The 22,823-nt window shown below is 35.8% G+C and overlaps 1 protein-coding gene across 1 annotated transcript; it reads right to left on the bottom strand.

Annotated features, from left to right (window-relative positions):
* Positions 1-4,354: 4,354 nt before the first annotated feature.
* On the bottom strand, positions 4,355-21,839 carry LOC146139628 (uncharacterized). The gene is made up of 18 exons (XM_083391484.1): positions 21,718-21,839; positions 20,994-21,056; positions 20,779-20,840; positions 20,484-20,545; positions 19,886-20,058; positions 17,325-19,402; positions 17,038-17,164; positions 16,654-16,722; positions 16,154-16,299; positions 15,581-15,731; positions 14,910-15,066; positions 14,208-14,324; positions 12,180-12,345; positions 10,796-10,935; positions 9,861-9,979; positions 8,132-8,286; positions 7,053-7,154; positions 4,355-5,779 (listed from the first exon to the last, which is right to left on the bottom strand). Exons 1-18 carry the CDS (start codon positions 21,751-21,753, stop codon positions 5,674-5,676), a joined length of 4,029 nt encoding a protein of 1,342 aa, XP_083247610.1. The 5' UTR covers positions 21,754-21,839; the 3' UTR covers positions 4,355-5,673.
* Positions 21,840-22,823: the final 984 nt, after the last annotated feature.

Genomic DNA, 22,823 nt, shown 5'->3' with positions numbered 1-22,823 from the left:
AAAAATAATTTATGTTAAAAAAAATTGCTTGACAGCCTTACCAACCAAAAAAGAAAGGTAAAAATAATTACTTAGTTTTGAGAAAGAATTGCTAAATGGCTAACTCAGAGTTTTTACATTTTTTAATTTTTGTTGTTGTAAATCTTAAATTGAAAAATCCGGGACAAATTGGTTAACCGGGCGGGACACAGAAAAGGCCTTAAAATCAGGACTGTCCCGGCTAAACCGGGACGTATGGCAAGCCTAAGCATATAGGCTAAACTTAAGGGTTATTATTCAACCAACAAGTTTTCTGTGTTATTAAGTGTGCAGTTTCGTTCTTTTCTATATCTTAAAAACCAAACTTTAACAGTGCTTTATTTAATTAAATGAGCACTTGTCAGAAAAGTTGGCGCAAGTGGCCCAACGTTTAAGCATGGCAGTAAGTCTTGAAGTTGGTAAATTGCTTGGGATTACTCTTGCTTGGCGTCTGGTCGACTTTTGCAATATCACTGTAAAAATGGTGGTGCTGCCGACTATGATGTGTCATTCAATTGTTTTTCAACTTTTTGATTGCTGCTCGAGCACCTGTTACCATTTCAAAATAAATAAGTTTGTTTGTGATACAAAATACATACGATAGAGATATAAAAAGTAGCACGTGCTAAGTTTTATGAATCAACTTGGGATCTGGGCTACAAACCACAGATAAGATATTCTAATATATAATGGATTGTGTTATTGGCATTGGCCGATTGGGAGGCGGTTTATCTAGGAAACATATTAAGTGTAACATCACGCTTCTGTAACCATAGTAAGCTAAAGAATCCCCGTTCACCCTAAAATAATTTTAGTAAACGAAAGTAGACGAGTAAATACGTTCAATGTAGGCAAACTATGTAAAAATCAACCTTTATTCTTCGTACAGGTACCCATAGACTTCTGATAACAAATCGAAAAAGAAAGTGGCGAAAATTCTAAAAGTGCAAACAACAACAAACACGCCGCCAAAAGATTTAGACTAGGGACTACAGTTACACCATTAATGCTTATGGACTTCAGAATGAATTCCCCAATTCGTTGAACGTCGCTATATTTGAAAAAGTCGTGCCTTTACCTAAGCTTCAGTCATAGACGTAAGTGCAGCGTTGGCGAAAAAGTAAAGGTGACGGCAATTAAATTGCACTCAGAAAACTCTCCATGTAGGTTAACTGACAATCTGTACGGTGAGAGCTATGAACAGATCGTAATGGGAGGCTAAACATGCTGAGTTTTAAAAAGATGTTTTAACGACAGATTGCATAAAATCGAACGACAAATAGTTTTATGAAATCCGGAAAAAGTAGTGTTGTATTTCTATCAGACATAAAGTGCAATCTGGAGTGGCTCATTCGTCTACATTGCACGACAAAGCAAAGCATAATAGCGATAAAATATTTGCCATAGGTAAAGCCTTTTATGGGTCAAGCATAAAATAAAGTGAATTTAATAATGGAATTCTACGGCCTGCCGTACAGCTAACAATGAGATCTGTCGCGAAAGGCTAGATTAGTTAGAAGACAAAAGCCGGAAAGGGCAAACAACATAACTGCGGCGAATCTGGACACGATTAAATCGTAGGTTTTATGTCCTTTTAAAATTTCTCTTATGACCAAGACCTCAAAGGCGAAGCAAAGTAAATAGACCCTTTCCGATAAAAGCCTAATTCGAGTTGCTTTCATTCGGAAGAAGTCTTTAATAGTAGGCTAAGCGCTATACGAGAACCAGGTCAATGACTTGCAATATTACATCTAACATTTTTACCATATAACATATAGGGTAAACATAAAAATGGCTTGGAATTGCGCAATGCAAAGCGAGATATTTAATCCCACCCCGGCGTGGCGAGTTGACCAAAAAAGTTAGAGTATAAAGTTTTAGTCAAATTTTTGCTGCAAATTTGCTAGTTAGGATCAATTTTAATAAACTTAAGATATACCTCGTGGCCCCCTGCTTATAAAAATAACTAACATTGTGTTTAACTATTCTCTTACTTGTTTTACTTCTTCAGGTTAATAATAAATACAGCTATTAATCAACGAACAGATGACTTACTTTCTAAACATTTAACAAATCAGTCATTTTAATTTAAATAACTTAGTTAGTCATTGCCATGCTTGTTATTGGATTCCCACGGGGTATTTTTTATATTCAGCTCTGTTTTGTACTGAACCAACCGAATATCATGATATTCGTTGAGATATTTTGTCGATTTTTGTTTTATTAAAGCGTTACTATTAATTGAGAAATACGCTTTTTAAGGAGTTGTGGCACATAAAATAATGTGGCGGGCCAAGCCAAAAATCGTATCTTAAATTCACGCTGAATGAAGCTATAACACAAGTACACTAAAAAACCTGGTACTACATTGGGAGTTGTTCGCAAATCTACAACTGTCATTTTAGCGCGAAATCGCTACTATTTAACTTAAAATGCAAACTTCAATTGGGATTTAGAGGTGGACGTGACGCATTGAGCTCAGATAAAATATATTTCCTTGATATGTTGGCAAAAAGTCTAGATAAGACCTAAACATGTCGAACAAGCCCAAAATTAATCGGAATAAGACTTCAATGGAAAAAACTACGCCCAAAACTGCAGGGAAAGGGTATGGGGTGATTGGGGGACACCTGTTTGGCATTGAGGGTTTACTGTCGGCATTTGGGCGCCGCTGTTTTTGCACCTGTTTGGGCTTGATATAGGCGGGTAGTTGATGGTGTTAGCAATTGGGTTTGGGTGGAAAATATTCGGGGAGTTAGCGATAGTTATGGATGGTGTTTGGAGTTTCTGATTCCGATTTCGTCATTATTACGACTATTAGGTATTAATCCTATTTACGCCTTATTCCTAACTGTCTTTTATTCCGAAGTTAATGTTGTTCTTATTTTGGTCTTAAGGTTGGTGTCTCTTTAAAGACATGCAACTATAAAGCCTATATAATAAAAGTTGCAAGCGATTTAAGAGAAATACAGGTACACCTAAAAAATGTCGAGCTCGCTTCGCTCGCAAAGTGCGCCGTCGCGTTTTTAAATGTCCTATAGGTGCGCACTCAATTAAAAAAGGTTAAGAAACACTGATCTAACGGCTCAAGGTTAAAATACTTAAAATTTAGCACAGAACAACTTACAATGCCTTTTTGCCTTTCGAGGCTTTCAGTTGCCAATGTGTTTCTTGCGATAAAATGGACATACTGCAAAGACGGTATAAATCGATCCAGCCCGTGGGCTGGATTAAGTAATTGGCCGCCCAAAAAACGATGACGCTACACTACATGACTATCTATAAAAAAGCAGCATAGTAATTGTTTCGACACAGCGATTATCCAAACTTGTCACTCGCGTACATACGATAAGATATGACTTTCCGCGATAAAAAGGATTGAATATTCTATACTTTAAACATCCCTACTGACAAGTTAAAGCTCGTTTCTGGAAGGTTAAGAACACAAATTTAAGTGAACAGGCAAAAATAGTGACACTTTGGTTTTGTAATACCTATAGCTACAGAGTTATGCCCGTGGCCCCCCAATGACCGCTCCGTGGCCCCCCAGGGGGGCCGAGGGCCACGGTTGAGAAACCCTGCAATAGACCAAGCTAAAGCAGCAGCAACTTAAAATACAGGGGAAGGTATTTCAAATAAATTATGGACTAAGACCTGGCGCTACATGTAACAAATGAAACGCAATATTTTCGGAAAATCACAATGATATCTGTTTACTAGTTAACGATTATTATTTATCCGATTTTTGTGTTTCGAATCCAATTTTTCTTTGAACAATAACAGCAAATATATCATTATATTTACAAAGAATAAGTTAGGCTTCATACTGAAAATTAACGCATTGTATAAAAAGAAAACAATTTTGTATTGATCGCATTTAACATTTTTGAGTTTCAGTCCTGTATTTTTGCGAGTAACCAGCTGACCACTCTATTGCGCCACCCGACTTCTATAAAAACTGTGCCCTGGTCAACACAAGGTGGCGTTAAAACCAATATAATTTGTCAATTCCTGATTTCGCTTTATCAACACCACTGTTTGTATACTTAACGTTCAAATTAAAATTTGTCCATCTCTCTGCCTATTTTATTGTTGTACGGTTCTGAAACTAAGCCTTCAAATTAAAAAAAATTGCCCCGTCTGTCTGTCTGCCTGTTTTTAAGATCTGTATTATCCACTACAAAAATTAAAAAAAAATGGTTAATTTGTGCTAAGTCTGTTTTGGAAGCCTCGTTGGGTGACACAGTCAGGATTTTTAAATTTCTTTTGTCAGTCTGGGTTTGGCCATTGTAAGTTCTAGTTAGCCGATGGCTGGAGACAGCAAACAGAGTATTAACGGTCGCTTATATGTCTTGAGAAAATAAATCGCCGATAGGGAACAAGCATAAGACAAAAAGCAGTTCATAAAACACGAGAAAATTTTCGCATTTGGACATGCCACTCGCAAAACAATACAAACGTGGCAAAAGAAAAAAACGAAGCCCCAAAAGCGCCCAAAATGCATCACACAGACGAAGCGCAGTTCAACGAGCTGTCACATTGGTTATCGAGTTTTGTGGCAGTAGGTTTCAACGGTGATGTCTTGTGAGAGTAAAAATACATTAAATTCGAAAAAAAGAAATAAATAATCCGCGTGTTTTATTGTATATTACTTGGTATGCATACCACTCATGACAAGTCATACCAACTAATATTTAACATCACAACACAATTGACATCATTTTTTAAGATTTTTGTCTCATTAGCAAAACCAAAATTGGCGTAAAGGGACATAGGGCGAAAATAATAGTTGGCACAGGGATTGGCATTATTACTGAAGAATTTTGCTTCAGGGTGCTATAATGCAGTTGGCTTTTTGTGAGATTATAAAATAAAAAAGCAACGCACCGATTACAAACTGCTTGGAGCTGAATAAACGGACCTGGTTTGGCCTGCCTCTTGAAAATACAGAAGCAATTACTAAACAAACTGGATTACGCTGTGAAGGATCCAACGGGTAAATAAATGCAACAGATCGACCGTCAATATCTAAAGTGGTCAAGCGTTTCCCTTAACCGTATTACAGCATAGAAGGTAGAAAAAGGTTGACCAACTAACAAAATACACTTCAAAAGTTACAAACAAGTATAGGCCAGACTAAAAAAAAAGTAAAAACAACAACAATAATTTCAACCTTTTGTAAAATATGTTCTACAAAACGAAACGTGAACAGATTCTTGTTTAAAAGAGTCTCTCAAAAGACATATAAATTTAAAAAATAATAAAAAAAATATAAAGAAAACTATAATACCAAACCACTTATTTTTTATTTTTTTGTCTTCGTCAAAATGGCTATTTAGTATACAGGGTAGTGGTATTAGTTTGGTCTCCAAACCGGAGCAGAATCAAAGTGCTTTTTATTGGAAACTACCTCAAAGAGAATCCGCGGCTTAATCGTGCCAAAAATTTCGGTAAACAAGTTTTCCTTAATTTGTAAGTTAACAAAATTCAAGTAAGGTCGCTCTCGTACGGTTGAAAACTGTGTTAATTTTTTTTCGTTATTTTGTTGTTACCAGAACAGCGCGGTTGGGATTTTTGTCGAAACTCTAGCAGTCAATGTTAGGAAAGTCCATCCTGTTTGCGATAACACCTGTCGCTTGGATCTGACGTGGTCTTTCAAAGTTTCGTGTTGATGTTGGACAGCACAGCTTCGACGAGCTTGGAAAAGCGGAGAACTGCGGTTCGTGGCACTTTATCCAACGCTTCCGTTATCGCCGCTTGACTATGAACGAAGTCACATGTCAAGCATGGTTGGACGGATGAACAGTTTAAAACAGGGGTCGGCAACCTACGGCCCGCGGGCCGGATCCGACCCGCCAGTGAAAATCATTCGGCCCGCGACCTTTTTCAAACTAGACACAAGGCCATGCATCATATTTTTTAACTTTTAGAATCATACGAAAATGCAAAAAAATTTCGTTTTTTTAACTAAATGTTCCTTTTGAGGAAATCTTCTAAGACCAAAGGGTCGTGTGCATAAAACCTATCTAAGTGGAAACTAATCGTAGTATGGGATACTCTAAAATGTACGTTTCTCCAACTTAATCTTTAAAGTCCTTTCTCTTATGAATTCCGTCTTTTATGATAAAAATTGCACCTAAGGGTATCAGAAATGTGTCTAATTTTAATTTTGTGTGTGCGCAATGCGTTACGTCTTCTTTCAAATTGAAAGGCAATTTAAAGTTTTAAAACAAACAAACGCATTTTTTTCGCGCTTCGCGTGTGACGTTTTTACTATAAAATACATATTTTTATTCAATTGCATAAAACATTTAGGTCCGACCCCGATTCAGAGGGATTAAAAACCACACGTTTTTATAACAAAATATTTGTGAGAATTTATTACGCCCCCCGAGAACTTGCTGAGGTTGGTTTGGCCGCGACTAGCAAAAGGTTGCCGAACCCTGGTTTAAAACGACCAGGACTTTAAGATAATGTTCCCATCCCGTTAAAACTACAAAAAACTGCATACCTTAAATTTATGTCAAAACTATCACCCGGTTTAGAATATTTAGAATGCAGTTTGCATTTCGACATAGCTTTATTATATTTTTAGAGCAAATTCATTTTATAAACAACTATAAGTTATCTAAGTAGGTATCTTAGCATTCCAAAAATATAAAACTTTAAAAGTATGTTTTATTTTTTCGGGGATTACAAAACGGCCTAATATTTTTAAAAGCAGGGAATTTGACACAGATTTCAGAATTAACATCTACCGTCTCTCTTTCACAAGATCAATTCTACATTGACGGATGAAAGAGCAAAAATAAGAAACTGTTTTTCTGTAAACACATAGTTCCTATACATCAGACACCACTATTAAGCTATTAATATAACGGATTTGCCAAATTTTGTTCCGCTTTTTCGTCACAGCTTATTACCGTTGACATATTTTAAGGACGTTTAAACGTTTTTCAAACTAAGTAACAACAACCGCCCAAGGTTTACAGACATCATAGGGCGAACGAGACGCAATCGATTTTGCCACTTACTCGTATAAACCGAAGCAGGTTGGCGAGTCGACGAAGTGATGCGAGTTGGGTCGCAGCGAGACGAGTCCATCTTGGTCAACGAACGATAACTCGATTTTAAAGCTATGCAAAAAGGAATTTTTGTTAGGCAAAAATACACAATTAATTTCCGAATAATAAAAAATAAACTATGCTCACCAGTGGTGCAATCATTTAAGTCAATGACTTGACATAAGTGCACTTAAGTCACTGTTTTCAAATGACTTGACTGGGACTTGAGTTATTGAGTTAAATGAAATCAGGATGAAATGAATTGCTTTCATTTAACAATTTATGATAAAATTGAGCTATTTATCTCCAGTTTTGCACAAAATTAGATTGCTATACATGTTGCTGAATTGTTGCTCATAATCAAATCGGGTTTACCGTAATGCTTTATCGTTTTTTTTTAATCGGTGACTTGACTTGCTCTAATAATGACTTGACTGGGACTTGACTTGGGCAACTGATGACTTTGACTGGGACTTTACTAGTTATTGTTTTAAAACACTTTACTTAAACTTAAATCATTTCACAAATGACTTGACTTGCTTTAAACACTGATGTTTACACACCACGATTAAAATGACCTTTCCCCGTCTTAATTCTAACTATTTTGTTAACTGATTTATAAGAATGAAGTAAAGTTCAATCAGCTGATCGCCCTATCTGTCCAAAATCTAACGCATTACATATCCATATTGTCACGAGAAACCAGCCAAAATGAAGCCCTTTGTCCGAGAAGACTTTTTTTATACACTATAAAACGGCACCCCCCAGAAGTAATGAATATATTGCGGCACCCCTACAATATTTTTCCGTAAATAAATCAGTAGAATGCCACAATAAACCGAATAGGAACAGCACACATAAACTCTGCACAACGTAGGAAGCTTTAATTGGATTTCACTCTAATCTTACACAAAAAGTTGTAAGAGTTGAGCAAAAATCAAATTCTTAAAGATTCTCAAATATCTCTCGACACCCTTGGGCATTAGAAATGGCACCCCGGTTGAAAACCACTGCACTAAGAGAAAGACAATTGTAAGCGGTGAGCCGACCTGCAAAGATGTGGCGCGTCACCATCGAATTCGCACATGATATCGTTCTCCTTGAAGGTGACGCCGAGATTGGAGAATCGCCTGGCAACAGTGGAGATGATATCGCGGAAGAGTCGCTTGGCCCTGGACACGTGGAGTGACGCGAAGTTGAGCGCCTGCGAATAAAGGAAGGTTGAGAGCGATTTTCAAGGAAGGCGGGAGGGGGGGGGGGGAGTTGCTCAGACTGGACACTTGCGTAACTATCAGCTTTCAGTATGCGGGAGCGTTAAGTTGTTGGCACTTTTTTGAGACCACGGTATAGTCCATCGTGTTCCAAAAGTCAAAGAAACCATTTAGGTTTAAATATAAAACAAAATGCAGATTACAAAAACTTTTGAAGTGACAATGTAGAATTGTAGACCAAGAGCTGACATCCTCAGACACGCTCATTATTCTGTATTCTGAAAAGTAGCCCAAGCGTTTGCGTGCCCTACTACACTTAAAAACAGCTGGCTGTTTAGGTTATATTGGCAATAAAAAGCCTATTTGAAAAAAAATCGGATTATGCCCTCGACGAGAAACACTCCTATATAGTTGACCTCATTTGGTTGAAAATTAACTTTAATCGTGGGATCACCAAACTTTTAGAAAATGCGCTGCGGGCCACGAAAATCAACATTTCCGTAGTTTGGTGACCACTGACTTATATGTTAAACTGTTTGACATAAATGCATTACGAAATTTACGTTGCTAGCTTAATTTAGCGCAAGGCGGACTGGAAAAGCATACGTGGAGATTTGCAGCGCTCAATTCTGAGTTTGGATCTGTTTTTTTAACATAAATTGTAGGTTGTGTGAGGCCCAGTGTAAAGGTAACGAGCTTGCCTTTAAGTAACCGAACCCTTGTAGGCCTACATGTCTTACTGACATTCGTTTAGTAGGCAGACCAATGCATTATTTATACAGGCAAAGCGTTTAATAGGGTTCGGGTAGGGGTTTGAGTTCAATTCTCTGTAGAAAACATCAAAAAAGCAAGCGGTCTTCGGTAGAACATAGAATCGTGCTTTTTTGTCCAGTGCCAGTTGCAATACAAACACGGTACAAATTCGCGGTGATAAATGCCAGGGGACCATGTAAGAAGACAGGAAAAGGAACAACGAAACGATAAAAAGACGTAAAATTTCAGGAACCAATCTTTTTATAGTTGCCAAGCTGAGTTACTACCACCTAAAGTGGCTAGCTATTTCTCGGAAGTATGTAGGGCTAACCACATTAACAAAAATAAAACGTGTAGTTTCAACACTCCAACAACACTATTACTTGCGTTAAATTAATGTGGAAGGGTCGAAAGAGCAACAACAGCAATACTGTGTTGACTTTCCGATTTGCATATCACCACATGAATTACAACTAAAATAGGTCCTCTGCAGAATTTTTTCGGGAGGAATTAAATATCTAGCTTGCAGAAATTTTGTATTTTTACAATTGTCTACGCCGTTGATGGTAGATGTTATTTGCTATTCATAATATATAAGGTCTAAATGTAGCATTACAGTACTCGGACTGCCAAATTAATACGTAAAGGATGATAACATAAGCTTAAAAAAACTCAAGGTTTAAAAACATAAAAACATTATTTCGTTTATAGGTGCATCGTCACTTCCTATTTAAGTAAAGTACATATACATCGCAATCGCAAAGTAATAATATTATGGGCTAAAACATAGTACAACAACATCGGAGGTAGATACCTTTTCAAGCGATTCCCTGCTGTTCCCAATTTTTAGCAGCTCTTCGCCTGTCACTATCGTGGCTAGGATCCGAAGAACAAAACGATGGACGGTGGCTTCTTTCTTTGTAAGCCTAACATCTGCGCCAAAATAAAATTTCACAACGTGTAATAGGTTAAGCTTTCAGCTAGCATAGGAAATTATGTTGTAACAAATACATTTTTGCCTTAAAATTGTCAGACACCCGTCTACACTTGACAACCTTATTTGACCTTCAACACAACAAATGCAACTTTTTTATGAATTTGAAATTAACAGCCCTGGGCGGTGGCTTCATCAGCTTAACGTCTGCCGCGAAATGAAATTTAATACATAAGACAAGGTTTGCAATGTGTTGTACAACACATCGGTCAAATGTTCAACTTTTAGCCGAAATGTTCAGCAGAGCTTTTCAGTTAGTCAACCCTCATAGTTTTCTAAAAGTTTTTAAAAAAACTTTTTTTTTAGGGACCTTTTTATGTTAACTGATATAAAAAAATGTTTTTCATTTTCTGCTTTTGGTCACACAATTGTTGATGTAATGCGCAGCTTAGTTGGGGCTGTTTCATTTGTTTGTATTTTCGTATAAAAAAAATCAATTTATATAAAGATACAAACTTCTTGAAATTGTTATTTATCCAATGCAAATAACTATAGTAGACTATCTTTTTCCACTATATTTTGATTTAAAAAAGCTGAATTTTTCAAACAACTACTATATATAGTTTGCTTGGTTTTGTTTTTAAGTCAGCTATATTATATATCACATTGAGCACATTTTCTAAAAGGGTGCTTAAATTCAAACCAAAAACAAAAATCCCCCCAAAACAAACTATTACCATGTTTTTATCACAATGTCACCAAAAAACGCCATTTCAAATTAGGAGCAACGCGTAAAACCTAACATCCGCCCTCACCCGGCGTTCTTTCTTCGACGACGTAACTTTCGATGTCCTTGTTCTGCTTGGAATACTTGACAGTGACGACGAAGCTGTTGGCCAGAAAGCCGAAGACGGTTTGGTTCGGTTGGTCCATCAGTATTTCCCACATGAGACATCTATCAAGCGCAACACAAATATAGTTCAACGATTTGGGTGCGATTTGTTGGTAATTAAAAGTGTTTCAACGGTTTCTGGAATTTTAATTCTGCAAGTAAAGCTGGCGAGTTAAGCTGTTTATTTTTCAGATATAGGTAGAACCAACTTTTTTCAAAAATGATAGTATTTACAAATTTATTTATCGGCAAACGAAACGTAAAATATAAAAAGTGTTTGATCACTAAATGCCTGACGTTTGGTAACTTGATGCCGAGAAATAATAATAATCTTTTTTAGCATTTTTACATTGCAGCACACCTAACCATTCATATACATCTTACACGGACGGTAAGTTGCCAATTTAAAATGTTAAATTTTAATCAATAAAGCTCAATTTTTTTAACCTCTATATCACATAGGAATAATTTCAATAAGACGGAATAGAAAATATGTAAATTTTATTTACTAGTAAAATGCCTGACAAACCTTACAGAAATAATTGTGCTTTAAATTCTTAGTCAATAAAAACCAATTGTCAGCTATCAGGGATTGTTTTTGAATTTATAAACCAGAACATTTTTGTACAAACCTTATTTGCGACAAATCATTGAATTTACACATTAATGTCAGATAAGAATAGTTTCAATAAAAGAGGTTGTCGAAACTTAAAAGATGTAAGTTTATTGACTGGTAAATGCGTGACAAACCTTATTTGCGGCAAAACATTGAATTTACACAAACCAATTTGCAATTTTGGGGGATTTACTTTGTTTGTTTTTTTAGTTTGCTATAGTGACAACTCACTTTTTTAGGACCTCCACTTGGACTTTTGCTGCTCTGACCTATCAATAAAACTAAATTTCCATTACCCTCTACATCAGATAAGAATAATTTCAATAAATGAGGCTGTTGAAACTTAAAATATGTAAAGTTTATTGACTGGTAAAATGCGTGGCAAACCTTATTTGCGGCAGAACATTGAATTTACAATTTATCACGCATTCAAGTCAAATAAAAACCAAGTAGCAATTCTCGGGGATTTACCTCGTTGTGTTCGGATTTATGACACGGAAGATCTTGGTATATTTTTCAGGGAACTTTTTCAGGACCTCTAATTGGTCAGAAATGTATAAGATGTAAAGTATATTTATTAGTTAAATGCGTGGTAAACCTTATTTGAGGCAGAAAAAACAATTGGCAATTGTCGAGGATTGACCACGTTGCTTACAAGAATAGTGTATGAACATATCTAGTAGCAACTCACTTTTTCAGGGCCTCCACTTGGGCTTTTGCTTCTCTGTTCTTTTCCTCCCACTCGTCCTCGTTTTTCCTCCTCCGCTCCAGCTCCTCCCAGATCCCATCCATCTTCTCTCTCCACTCCTTCTGCGATTTCTCCCATTTGGCGTTGCGCTCCTTTCGGCGGCCGATCTCTGTACGAATAACAATCGTTAAAATGCGGGCTTACTAAGCTTTTTGGCTTACTTAACTTTTTGCCGTGGCTTTATGTTTGACTGTTCACAGAATATTTGTGGTTGTCCGGATCCTATTCAAGCATTTTTAAAGCATTTGAAAATAGTTTGGCGTTTTATTTTAACCGGATTTTACATTTGCACTTCGGAACTTTGTAAATGTACAACACGTGGATGCAGGGGCGTATCCAGAAATCCAAAAAGGGGGGGTCCCGAATTTTCAACTTCGGGAATTCCCCGTTTTTTTCGTCTGACGTTAATGACGTCATAAAACAGCGATTGTAATGACGTCATAAATAATAAAAAAATCATCAGAAACAGCCAATTAACGTCCAGCAAAAGCAAACTTTTAGACGCAAAACACACACGTGCGTCGCCGACAATCCTACCAGGCGCCAGCTGTGAAACCGCTTAGTGTGCAATCGTTAACTTCAGGAGAAATATATGTGATCGATTTTGGTAAATCCATTTACGGGACTACGCTAAATTAAAAGCACGTCTTTCGCCACCTGCAATACTAAACGAAGATCGCTTTTCCCCGGTGTTATTTGATTAGCGCAACATCTGCAAAAACGCCACTTCAATAGTTAATCTAGTTCAGTTTTTTAACCTTTTGAAGTGAGTGTTCACCTGGCGAGCGAAGCGAGCGCGATTTTTTTTTGGGGAAAATGGCATATTTTTAAATTTCTTGCAAGTTTTTATTACATTGCCGAAAATGAAAATAAAAGAAATGTTAAAAAATATGTGTCCAATATTTTTGAATACGTTTTCCATTTGTCCGCGACGCACTTGGCAGCCTTCCACGGCGCAACGATAGAGAAGCGCTAATCTAGTTCAATAGACAGCATCAAAACGTAAAAAGAAAATTCGCGCGAAGCGCGAAAATGTTTCGCACTTACGTAGTTAAAATACTCAAAAAGTATTTAAAATGGACTCGTGTATAGTTTGTTGAAGAGGCTGCGGGTCCGATGAATTACAGAGACCGCTTGATTGACTGTTATTAATTGTCGAACACACACCTGTTGATCAGCCAACCCGAACGAATAACGAAAGGCGAAAGAGAAAAAATATCCTGCGTTTACGGTCGACCAAACAAGAAACGAAAAAGGCGTTTGGCGTTTGATTTTGGTTTCGCATTAGCAAGACGTGTGACCCGATTACACTGAAAAAAAAAACACGCAGCTTCGGACGGTGAGGTAAACCTTGACAAAAACGAACAAAAAACGTTAATGTCACTTCCGAAAAGGATACGCCACTGCGTGGATGTAATACATGGGTGGGCAATTATTTTTGATAAAAGGCCCATGAGAAACCGAAAATGCTTTGGGGGCTGGGTTAAAAACTAATCTGAAATACACATAATGTTAAGTGTGATAAAAGCTTTTAATCGATTATATCATTATTTTGACAAATTGGTAAGAGTAGGTAAAAGGAAGGTTACTTTCTAACATAATATTTAATAAAATCAAGCTAGAAAGGTAAAGACTTATTTTTGCTTAAAAAAAGTTAAAAAAACAACCACTTAAAAGCCAAGGTCTGATGTAAAACTTAGTTTGAAAGTGCGTTCTTACTCACAAACTTTAAAACCAGATCTATGGTTTCTGAGCCCTGATATACAACACATGGCCGAGGGGTTATGTTTGGCACAAATTCAGTTATGGGTAAAACGTTTGATTTAAAAACATAACGTATAAAATCATCAAAAATTAGTAGAACTAAAATAGCACTAGAACCGGATCTGACAAAAACGATTGATTGTTGAATAACATCGAATTTTGTTAATCTGACTGTGCAATTAACTCAACAGCTCCCCAATTTCATACCTTGCCTAGTTTGGTCGATTTCCAGCTCGAGTCTTTGGAATTTCTCAATTTGCTCTGAAGTGGGGAGATCCCCTTGCGATTGCAGCAACTGGAATTTTGACTCTGATTCGCTGATGGCTGAAAAAGCAATCAAATACACAGGTCGGTTGTATAAGGCTTTTACCATCCGCCCGGTTTGCCAAACGACACAGCGTTTTTTACTGTAAAAAATATTTATTTAGAAAATAGAAAATGAACGATAAACTAGCTTTTCAAAGCTAAAGCCAATTATGATACCGTGAAAAACAACCATTGCGTTTAACTAAGGTAATGATTTCAACTTCAATCTGAAAAAGGAAACTTGAGTAAGTCGCCGAGCATTAAGGAAATATAATTACTAGAGGTGTTGTTGATAAATATTATGTCGGGTAGAAACAGTTTATATAAATTAATATATTAATGTGGATTTGTGATCATATCGTTGATCAAAAGGGTGAGCTCGGAAGGATTGGATTACAGTTGCGTACGTACGTGCATGAATAATTAATTTTGTGAGCATAGTTCATTGTATAACACAGTTCACATTTTATACTAAAAACAGTTAAATTAAATCGGTATAGTATTCTGATTTTAACAAGCCCAACATGAGAACATATTTTGGCTTATTTTAGCCTGTTTGTTAACGGCTGAACCTAGTAAAGCCATGATAATTATAATCCTTACCTGTCTCTAAATGAGCAATAGCACTGACCATCAGGTCTTCAACAACACCACACTCTTTGACCTTGGCAGCAATAGGCTCAAGGTCACTTTTGCATGTTTCCTCTTTCACTCGAGCCAGCGCCTTTTTTAACTTGCCCTTATTCTGTTTCCACTCCACCTATTAACAAATAAAATCATCTTTTCAACATGTTTTTTTTTTTTTTTTTTATCTAAAAAAGTTCTTTATAGTTTATATATTAAAGTTTATTGATGATAAAATCCATAACTTATGTAGATTGTAGAAATCTGCCTTTATTAAAGTGATATGCATGTATAAATTTACCTGCTTTGAATAACATCACAGGGCAAAGCACAGATAGTTTAGCCATACTGCCTTTCTGTGTTATTAAAACACAATGCTTAAATTACCAAGATATTCTCGTCAATAAAGCGGAGGACTTAGCATCACTTTTTCACACAGATTTATTTCAGTATTTTAGCATAACAAAAAGAAGCACAAAAAGACTATTTTTGTCATTCAAGAAATTTTATAAATTATTTTCTAACTTTTTTGAAGACACCACAAACTAATAAAGCAATAAAACTTTATATTTTTTACGTCGTATGTTGTTTTAAGGCTGTGTTCGAATTTTAAACTACTTTTTCGCAATGGCCCGCATTTTGTGGCTCACCTTGGCAAGTTGTTTGCATCTTGATGCTAATTCTTCCACTTCACTTCGAAGATGTTCGCTCTCCTCTTCAGAGCCGAAACGAATGTTCCTCATGACATCAGTGTTTTTTGCCAAGATCTGCTCCTCCAAAGATTCAACTTCTTCAGCAAGACTGAAAACAAAATTGATTACATTGACCACGGGCTTTACATTGAGCTTATAAATGGTAAAAGGTTTTGTAGATTTATTATCAAATTTGAAATTGTTGTAAAACATTACTTTAAACAATGAAACCTAAACAAATTTAGACTATTTTGTATAATTGAACTGAACAACTTATATAGTTAATACATTATCCTGCAAACAAACCTTTTAAAATAATGAATGAGTTATAAAAAAGAGACAGATTTTTTTTTAAACCAAATACTGTCAACAACAATATACATTTATTTAAATACTACTAAATCTTTCCCAAACCTAATAATTATCTATTTATATTATGTTGTTACAACTACTTACTTTGTTGTTAGCTAGTATTGCAAACAAATGTACTTCATATACTTAGTTGGTTTAAAATAAATTGCTAACATTTACCCTTTTAGTTTAAGGTTGATTGATTCAATGAATTGCTTGTAGACTGGAATACTTCGCGCTTGTACAAACACAGCAGTACAAAGTTCTCCAAACGTTTGTGGTTTTTCGCTTAACGCTGGTGGTGCAATTGAACTCCACCGCCGCCTCTGTGTAGATTGATTTACAGAACTTTATGTGATTTTACACTATACTGATTAGATTGACAGTATAATTTTTACCGGCTAGGCTTGAGTAGACACTTATTTCGCAAACAGTTACAGATATACATCTGCAAATTTACGGGATACACCTTACAACATTATCGTTTACTTTGTTAGTTTTATGTTCAACTGGAGTCTACTGTTACTGGTTGAAATTTTTTGCAAGTTTATAGTTTTATCTTAAAATAGAAATTTAAAATAAAATATTCTGAAATTCACCTTACTATCTTAGTTTTTTAAGTTAAGTTAAATGCTAAACATAACATAAAAGTAGGTAGGCACATGATATAATAATCTTACTGAGCTCAATGTTCCTATCCGAACATCTGTGTAGTTCTGCAAAAATTCTTTAATTCCAATTGTGTCAGGCTGTAAATACAGATGAAAATCATATAAGGCAGTCTAAACAAAGTAAAGCCTGTGTGTTACTTTCTGCAAAATTTAGAACAACAAACAGGCATTAAAAATTATACCTTTCTTTGGTCAATTAAAGGCTTTTAAGAAGAAACTCAAGACAGGTAATCAAAATAGTTCTGTTCATTTATTTGGTAAGAATGTAGGGCCACCTGTTTTATCAAATAGCTTACTTTAAATTGACCAATCATTGCCCAGGAATAGACAAACCACTTAGTTATGGACAATGTCTGTCAAACAAAACTTTTTTAAATCAAAAACAAAACTTACCAGGTCTTTTTGAAACAAAATGCTTTCAGTCATGGAAGTGAGCATGGCAAAATTCTCTGGGATAATGGATTTGCTAGTCGAGCTTTCCTCCAGCAAAACAACTTGTTCCTGGTTTTGTTCCGACAATCTAAAGCAAAAGAACATAATATCCAAGTACTGTGACTCAAATGCAAGCCACCAAATGCAAACAAGTAAACTTTGGAACCCAAAGAAGTTAAAATTTCGTTAAAACAAATTAAGTGAATTCCTAAATAAGGTATTTCTAATTTGGTAAAAACTGTAAGCACCTTGATTGATTTGAAACACTTTCAAGTTGTTCAATAGTGTTTTTATTGTCCAGTGTTTCAATATTGGGAGTTTCTTCTTCGGGGCGTACATCAATGTGATTGTCAGCAACAGAATCATTGCCTTCTGCCTCATCCATGTTAGCAATGCTGCTTGTTTCTAAAACCGGACTTTCCTCGAACAGGTTACAATCCTCAGTGCCAAGAGTCGGAAAGATGTTTTCTTCGTCGTTTGTTTCCATTTCTTCGCCTTCCAAATCATTCGAAGGCAGCGAAGTTTCATTATCTTCCTCAGCTACGATACTGGAAGACAACATGCAGTCTGTGTATTTTTCCGGAGACCTGATCGAACATTCAACATTGTTAACCACACTGTCATCATGCGAAACACTTGCTTTCGGGGATGTTATTAAAGGCAGAGTTGACATTGGACTTGCACACAATTTGGAGTTGTTGTCAGACTGAGAGCTATCAGAACAGGACAACTTTCTGTCCCTGTAAATGCCCACAGAGCTACGTGCCCTGGCAAGCTTCGAAAATAGAGGAGCAGTGGTGTCTTCAGCTTCACAACGTAAGGCATCAGTGATGAAAGGTTGAACCTCTTCATTAATTACAGCTTCTTGGTGTACATCGGTGCTGGAAGAAGGAAGAAGAACCTCATTCTTAAGTGTGTCTTCAGCAACTGGCCCCTTCTTGTTGTCAACTGTCAGTGGTGCAAAACAGGTTAGGTCCATTGTTTTGTCAGCGAGCTCCATTTCACTGACTTGAGGTTTCGGACTGTCAATATTACTATTGTTGTTTTTACTGTTTTTAAGCTCCAATGACCTACGCATTGATCTTGTTACTCTATTTTGATCAATCAGCATGCATGTCAGTTCAACCTCATCCTCAACTAACAGAGTTTTGTTTAAAGAGTTTGTCGTTTCAGGCAAGGGTGAAGGAACCTCTCTTTGAGATACTGCTGTCTTATTGCTTAAAATGCAAGTAAATTCCAGTTCATCGTTTCCATGATTTGTGGCTTTGTTTATATCAGATAACCGTTGCACATTCGAGCTGGGTTGTACAACATCAGTTTGTTTCAAATTACTGCTGCTACTTATGTGGGTGTTTTCCATTTGTAAAACACCACTAAAGAGTGATCCAGACTCTTTTCCGTTTTTGTTATTTTCCAAAACACCAGATACATTTTCATCTTGTTCAGCACTATTTTGCTTGGTGATATTCTGTTGTGAGATGGTGTTTGATAACCAAGAAGGTGGTGCAACAGATTTTTGAATGCTTTCCTCATGTATGTTAATCTGCCTTTCAATTTGGTCAGTTAAAGGTTGAACTGGCATAACTTTACAAGTAACCTCCATGTCCTGTATTCCACTGTTGCTGGAATTGAAATTCATTGAGACATTGTGTGTTGCAGGAAATGAGCTCTGTTGGACTTCACATACTGGCGATTTGCCATTCAAGTTGTTGCTTTGAAAGCTGATGCTCTTGCGACAAACCTTTTCCTGAGAACCAGTCTTCTGGGTACCACCTTGCGATGATGCAGAGTAGTGCTTAAGATTGACAGTGGCTCGCTGTTTGGGTGAAAGCTGGATGGTCATATGCATGCTCTCATCCAGGAAAACAGTATTATCCATCCTGTCAATATCTGGATTACCTTGTGGAGAAGAGGAAGAGTCTACAGTTGGATTCTGTAACATGTCTGGATAGTTCTCCGAAGCAAAACTTCTGCCATCTGGGTTATCTTTTAAAGGTAGAGCATCTGGGGAATTCGGGTTGAGAAGAAACATTGGAACCTGCACTGGTTGTTCTAAAACATCAGTTGGTGAATCAAGGGGGGAATATTCTTCCTGTGGGATAGGTTTCTTTTCTTTAGGTTGAGAGGTGGGAAGGGATCGGCAAGGGGGTACTTTGAGAGGGGAGTTACCCAAGTAGTCGAATGGAAAACATAACTGGTCTTCAACCAGTTGCTCCTTGACTATTAGAATTGGTGGCACAGTTGAAGAGGGTTGGGACACTTGGTCATCGGGGGTTTTCGGACCAACCATCGTAAAATCCATGTTCGAGCTGTCGGTTTGATTCAGCTGTAAGATAAGTGAAAGTCAACACATAACTATAATATATTGCAATCTTGAGCAACATTGAAATATACGTTATGGCGAACTGCTAATGCAAAGACCGTTTGTCATGAAACCTCAGTTAATGGAATTGTAAACAATAATTTTTTTACACACATAAAAAGAAAATAAAGATAAATTAACTATAGTACATGCAAAATAAATTGTTATGCATAAAGTATTTAAAATCAATTGGTAAGTACAAAAATATTCTGTATGCCTCCTAAGTTAGCAATTCTATGAATATTTAAACAGGATTGATGTGGAAGCTAAAAATAAAAATTGGTTAACAAGCTTATTATGCTTGTTTTAACAACTATTCCTACTTTGCCTGAAATGGCTATATATATGTCAGTTTATAGTTAAAAAATATGTCTGACTTTAATATCCCAGAATTGGTTTAGAGAAACATTCAATGTAAAGCACAAATATACATGCACTCAAGCTTACTGTTTCAGGTATATCCACTTCTCTGCTTTCGTGAACCAAAGCAGTTGAAGTAGTTGGTACAACAAGTGGAGCGGAAAGAAGGGACGAGAGACTGCTCGGATCAGGGTCCAGGGCCAATTTCTTTTTCGGAATCAAGCGACTTAAATTTGACACGTCATTGATGTTGGCTGTATCTAGAACAGAATTATATTTTGTGTTGAGATTTTATGTAATTAACTTCTTGAGACCATCTGTTGTTGTTATTTGTTTGTCATTACAGTAATGCATTATCGTATTCACAATTTCCTTGAAGTGACTTAGAATCAGAAATATAAATTTACTTTTATAAATTGTAATGAAAAGTGTATCATCATGGCAATATGCTTTTTAGAAATTATTTAGTGCACTTTTTTAACATTGTTTAAATGTAACTTTAGTCTAGAAGCCTTCTACCAATCAGTGGCTAAATAACTTGCAGACTTTGCAAAGCCGAGTTTAACAAGAATTCTGATGACAATAGAAAAAACAAAATGACCTAATATTACCATTGTGACTTACTCCATCAGCTATTACATTACAGGGAAAGTGTAAACAAACAAAAAATGGAATAAACAATTACCAATTTCTGAAGAGGCGTCTTCAGGCCATTTTTCATGAATATCTGCTACTCTTGTTATTTCTCTATAAATATAAGACAAAATTCTGTGCTGAAAAAAAATGCAAGACAGTAAACAGTTAAGAGACAAATTAAAACATATAGGTTAATTTTTTACCAAATACGTAGCCCTATATACTGATACTAAAATAGGCAAACTTTTATTTTAGTTTCGCAAGCCAGCCAGCCAGCCAGCCAGCCAGATGACTCTTATTATTTTTTTTAGTGAAAGAAATATAAATAGTCTATTTGAACTCACTTTACTGTGTAGTGAGGACAAAAACTGACTCTTCTTTTTAAACCTTTCCGTTCTTCATCAGGCTAGAAAAAAGAAAAAAAATACAAACTAATTTGTGACATTTTCAGAATTACAAAAAGTATTGAATATAAAACCTTTACATTATAAAAATTCAATGATTAAAACCTATCTACATTTTTAGAAGGAAATTAAGGGTAATACAAATAGAAGCTTACTTGAGCAACGTCAAGGGTGGCATTGGAGTCCACATCAGCTAGAGATTTTCGATTTTTCAAAATCTAAAAAAAACACATAAAATCAACATGAAAGAATTTGAAATGGCAAGAAATAATATACGTGGTTAATTAACAATCGCAGATAACTAAGCTTGCAATTACAGTGGTGGTGTTTGTATCATTTATTAAAACATATATAAATGTGGCAGACATATGTGCCAAACTCTCAAAATTCCAGGGCGCTATTTAAAATTGCGTATCAATTATAATAAAAAAGTGAGTTATTAGATAACAGCTGTTGCCTGTTATCACTGTGCCAACGTTTCGTCTTTTAAATCGAAAAGTTTTGTTTTTTAAATCCCTATTTTTGCACCTTTAGGCTAAAAAAGTTTGTGCCAAAATGTGCAAAACATAAAATTAAACAAAACATAAAAAAACATAGTTTTGAAAAAATTAAACAAAACATCAAAAAACATAGTCTCACTACTAAGGTTTAAACGATAACCAACAAAATCTCCAGGCTGAAAAAGTGGTTAACCCTTTTTTTACTAGTCTTTATTCCTGAACCTGGCTCCATTTTTAAGAAATACCTCTCGGCCTATTTCAAAGTTTTATATAAGGTTATTGAAACGACAAAATATTTTTTTTTCTCAAAACAAATTCTATAAGTATATAGTGAGAAACATTGTTATGAACCATTTTAAGATTAGTTACTTTGACTTACAGAAGAACGTCGCTTTTTTCTTGGACGATGCTCCATTTTTGGAAAAAGCAGATTTTTAATTTACTTGGGAATGATGAAAAACACACAAAACTTTTGCTAATTTAAACATTTCACCTGAAACTGAGGATAAAATTTTTATTCTTTTTAGAATGGTAATTTTTTACATTCAACAGTGGTGCAGTACCTTTGTCATGTATTGTGCACCCTTGTTAAAGTTTGCTATACTGTCAGAGCAGTTTACATTCTGTGGCAGATGCATACACCAGGCTGGCAGAATCTTGCCATCCTTCTGGTGACAAGCATTTTTGGCGTAAATTCTTCGGTTTTTTGGTTGTACCCCAAAACTTAAATGATCTGTTCGTCAAAGGAATGTATCATCCTTGCCATGTTTAGGCGATAAACAAGATCATTAAGAAGTAAACGAATTAGAATACAGTTGCGCCGAAGGCTCAACATTTTTTGTGACACAAAGAAATAAATATAGGGTATGATAAGTTCCTGGGGGTGCACATGCCTGCTTTTCTTGCTCTAACACTGTTTCATGGATAAGCTGTTTTGGGGCGAACTCATGTGCACACACGCAGCCTAAAATCAGACTAAAAAGTAAGATTTTTTTTTTTTGGAACTTGGGAGAAATTTTTTAATGAAAAAATAACAGTGTGTGGTAAAATCCAAGTTAATAGAAATTGTTTGCCGATATTAGAGTCACACAGTAAAGTGAAACATGTCATAGTATGCATAATACGTCTTAGATGAATAGATATGCTCCAGAAACACAATAATAGCTAAACGAGGATAAAGGCCGCGCAAAATTTATTACAATTTTGTCAACCGATATCCGATTCGATTATTTTATATACCTGGAAAATGTTCAAAACTTGAATTAATTGAAAATAAAATCCAAATAATGTTTCAGTTTATATTCCTTTAATTATATATTAATTAAACTATTATTTTGCATATTAACTTGGCATTATGTTAAAACCAACTTTTATTGATTAAAAATGGGTAAGTTGTTGTTGCACAGGAAAAATTGTATTATATTTTTTTACAAAAATATCGGTATCGGTCTACATTTACTGATACCGATATATATCGGTAAAAGC

Source organism: Ascidiella aspersa, chromosome 6, assembly GCF_963924565.1.
Source record: "Ascidiella aspersa chromosome 6, kaAscAspe10.2, whole genome shotgun sequence".
NCBI lineage: Eukaryota > Metazoa > Chordata > Ascidiacea > Phlebobranchia > Ascidiidae > Ascidiella > Ascidiella aspersa.
This window is presented reverse-complemented; position numbering and strand designations above follow the sequence as displayed.

What these genes read in the sequence shown, in the direction of transcription:
- LOC146139628 (XM_083391484.1), bottom strand. Translation starts at nt 21,753, where the DNA reads ATGGAGCATCGTCCAAGAAAAAAGCGACGTTCTTCT. An exon ending in TATTGCTCATTTAGAGACAG is followed by an intron (nt 14,325 to 14,909) that starts GTAAGGATTATA and finishes TTGCTTTTTCAG; the next exon opens with CCATCAGCGAATCAGAGTCA. An exon ending in CGTCGAAGAAAGAACGCCGG is followed by an intron (nt 9,980 to 10,795) that starts GTGAGGGCGGAT and finishes ATTTTGGCGCAG; the next exon opens with ATGTTAGGCTTACAAAGAAA.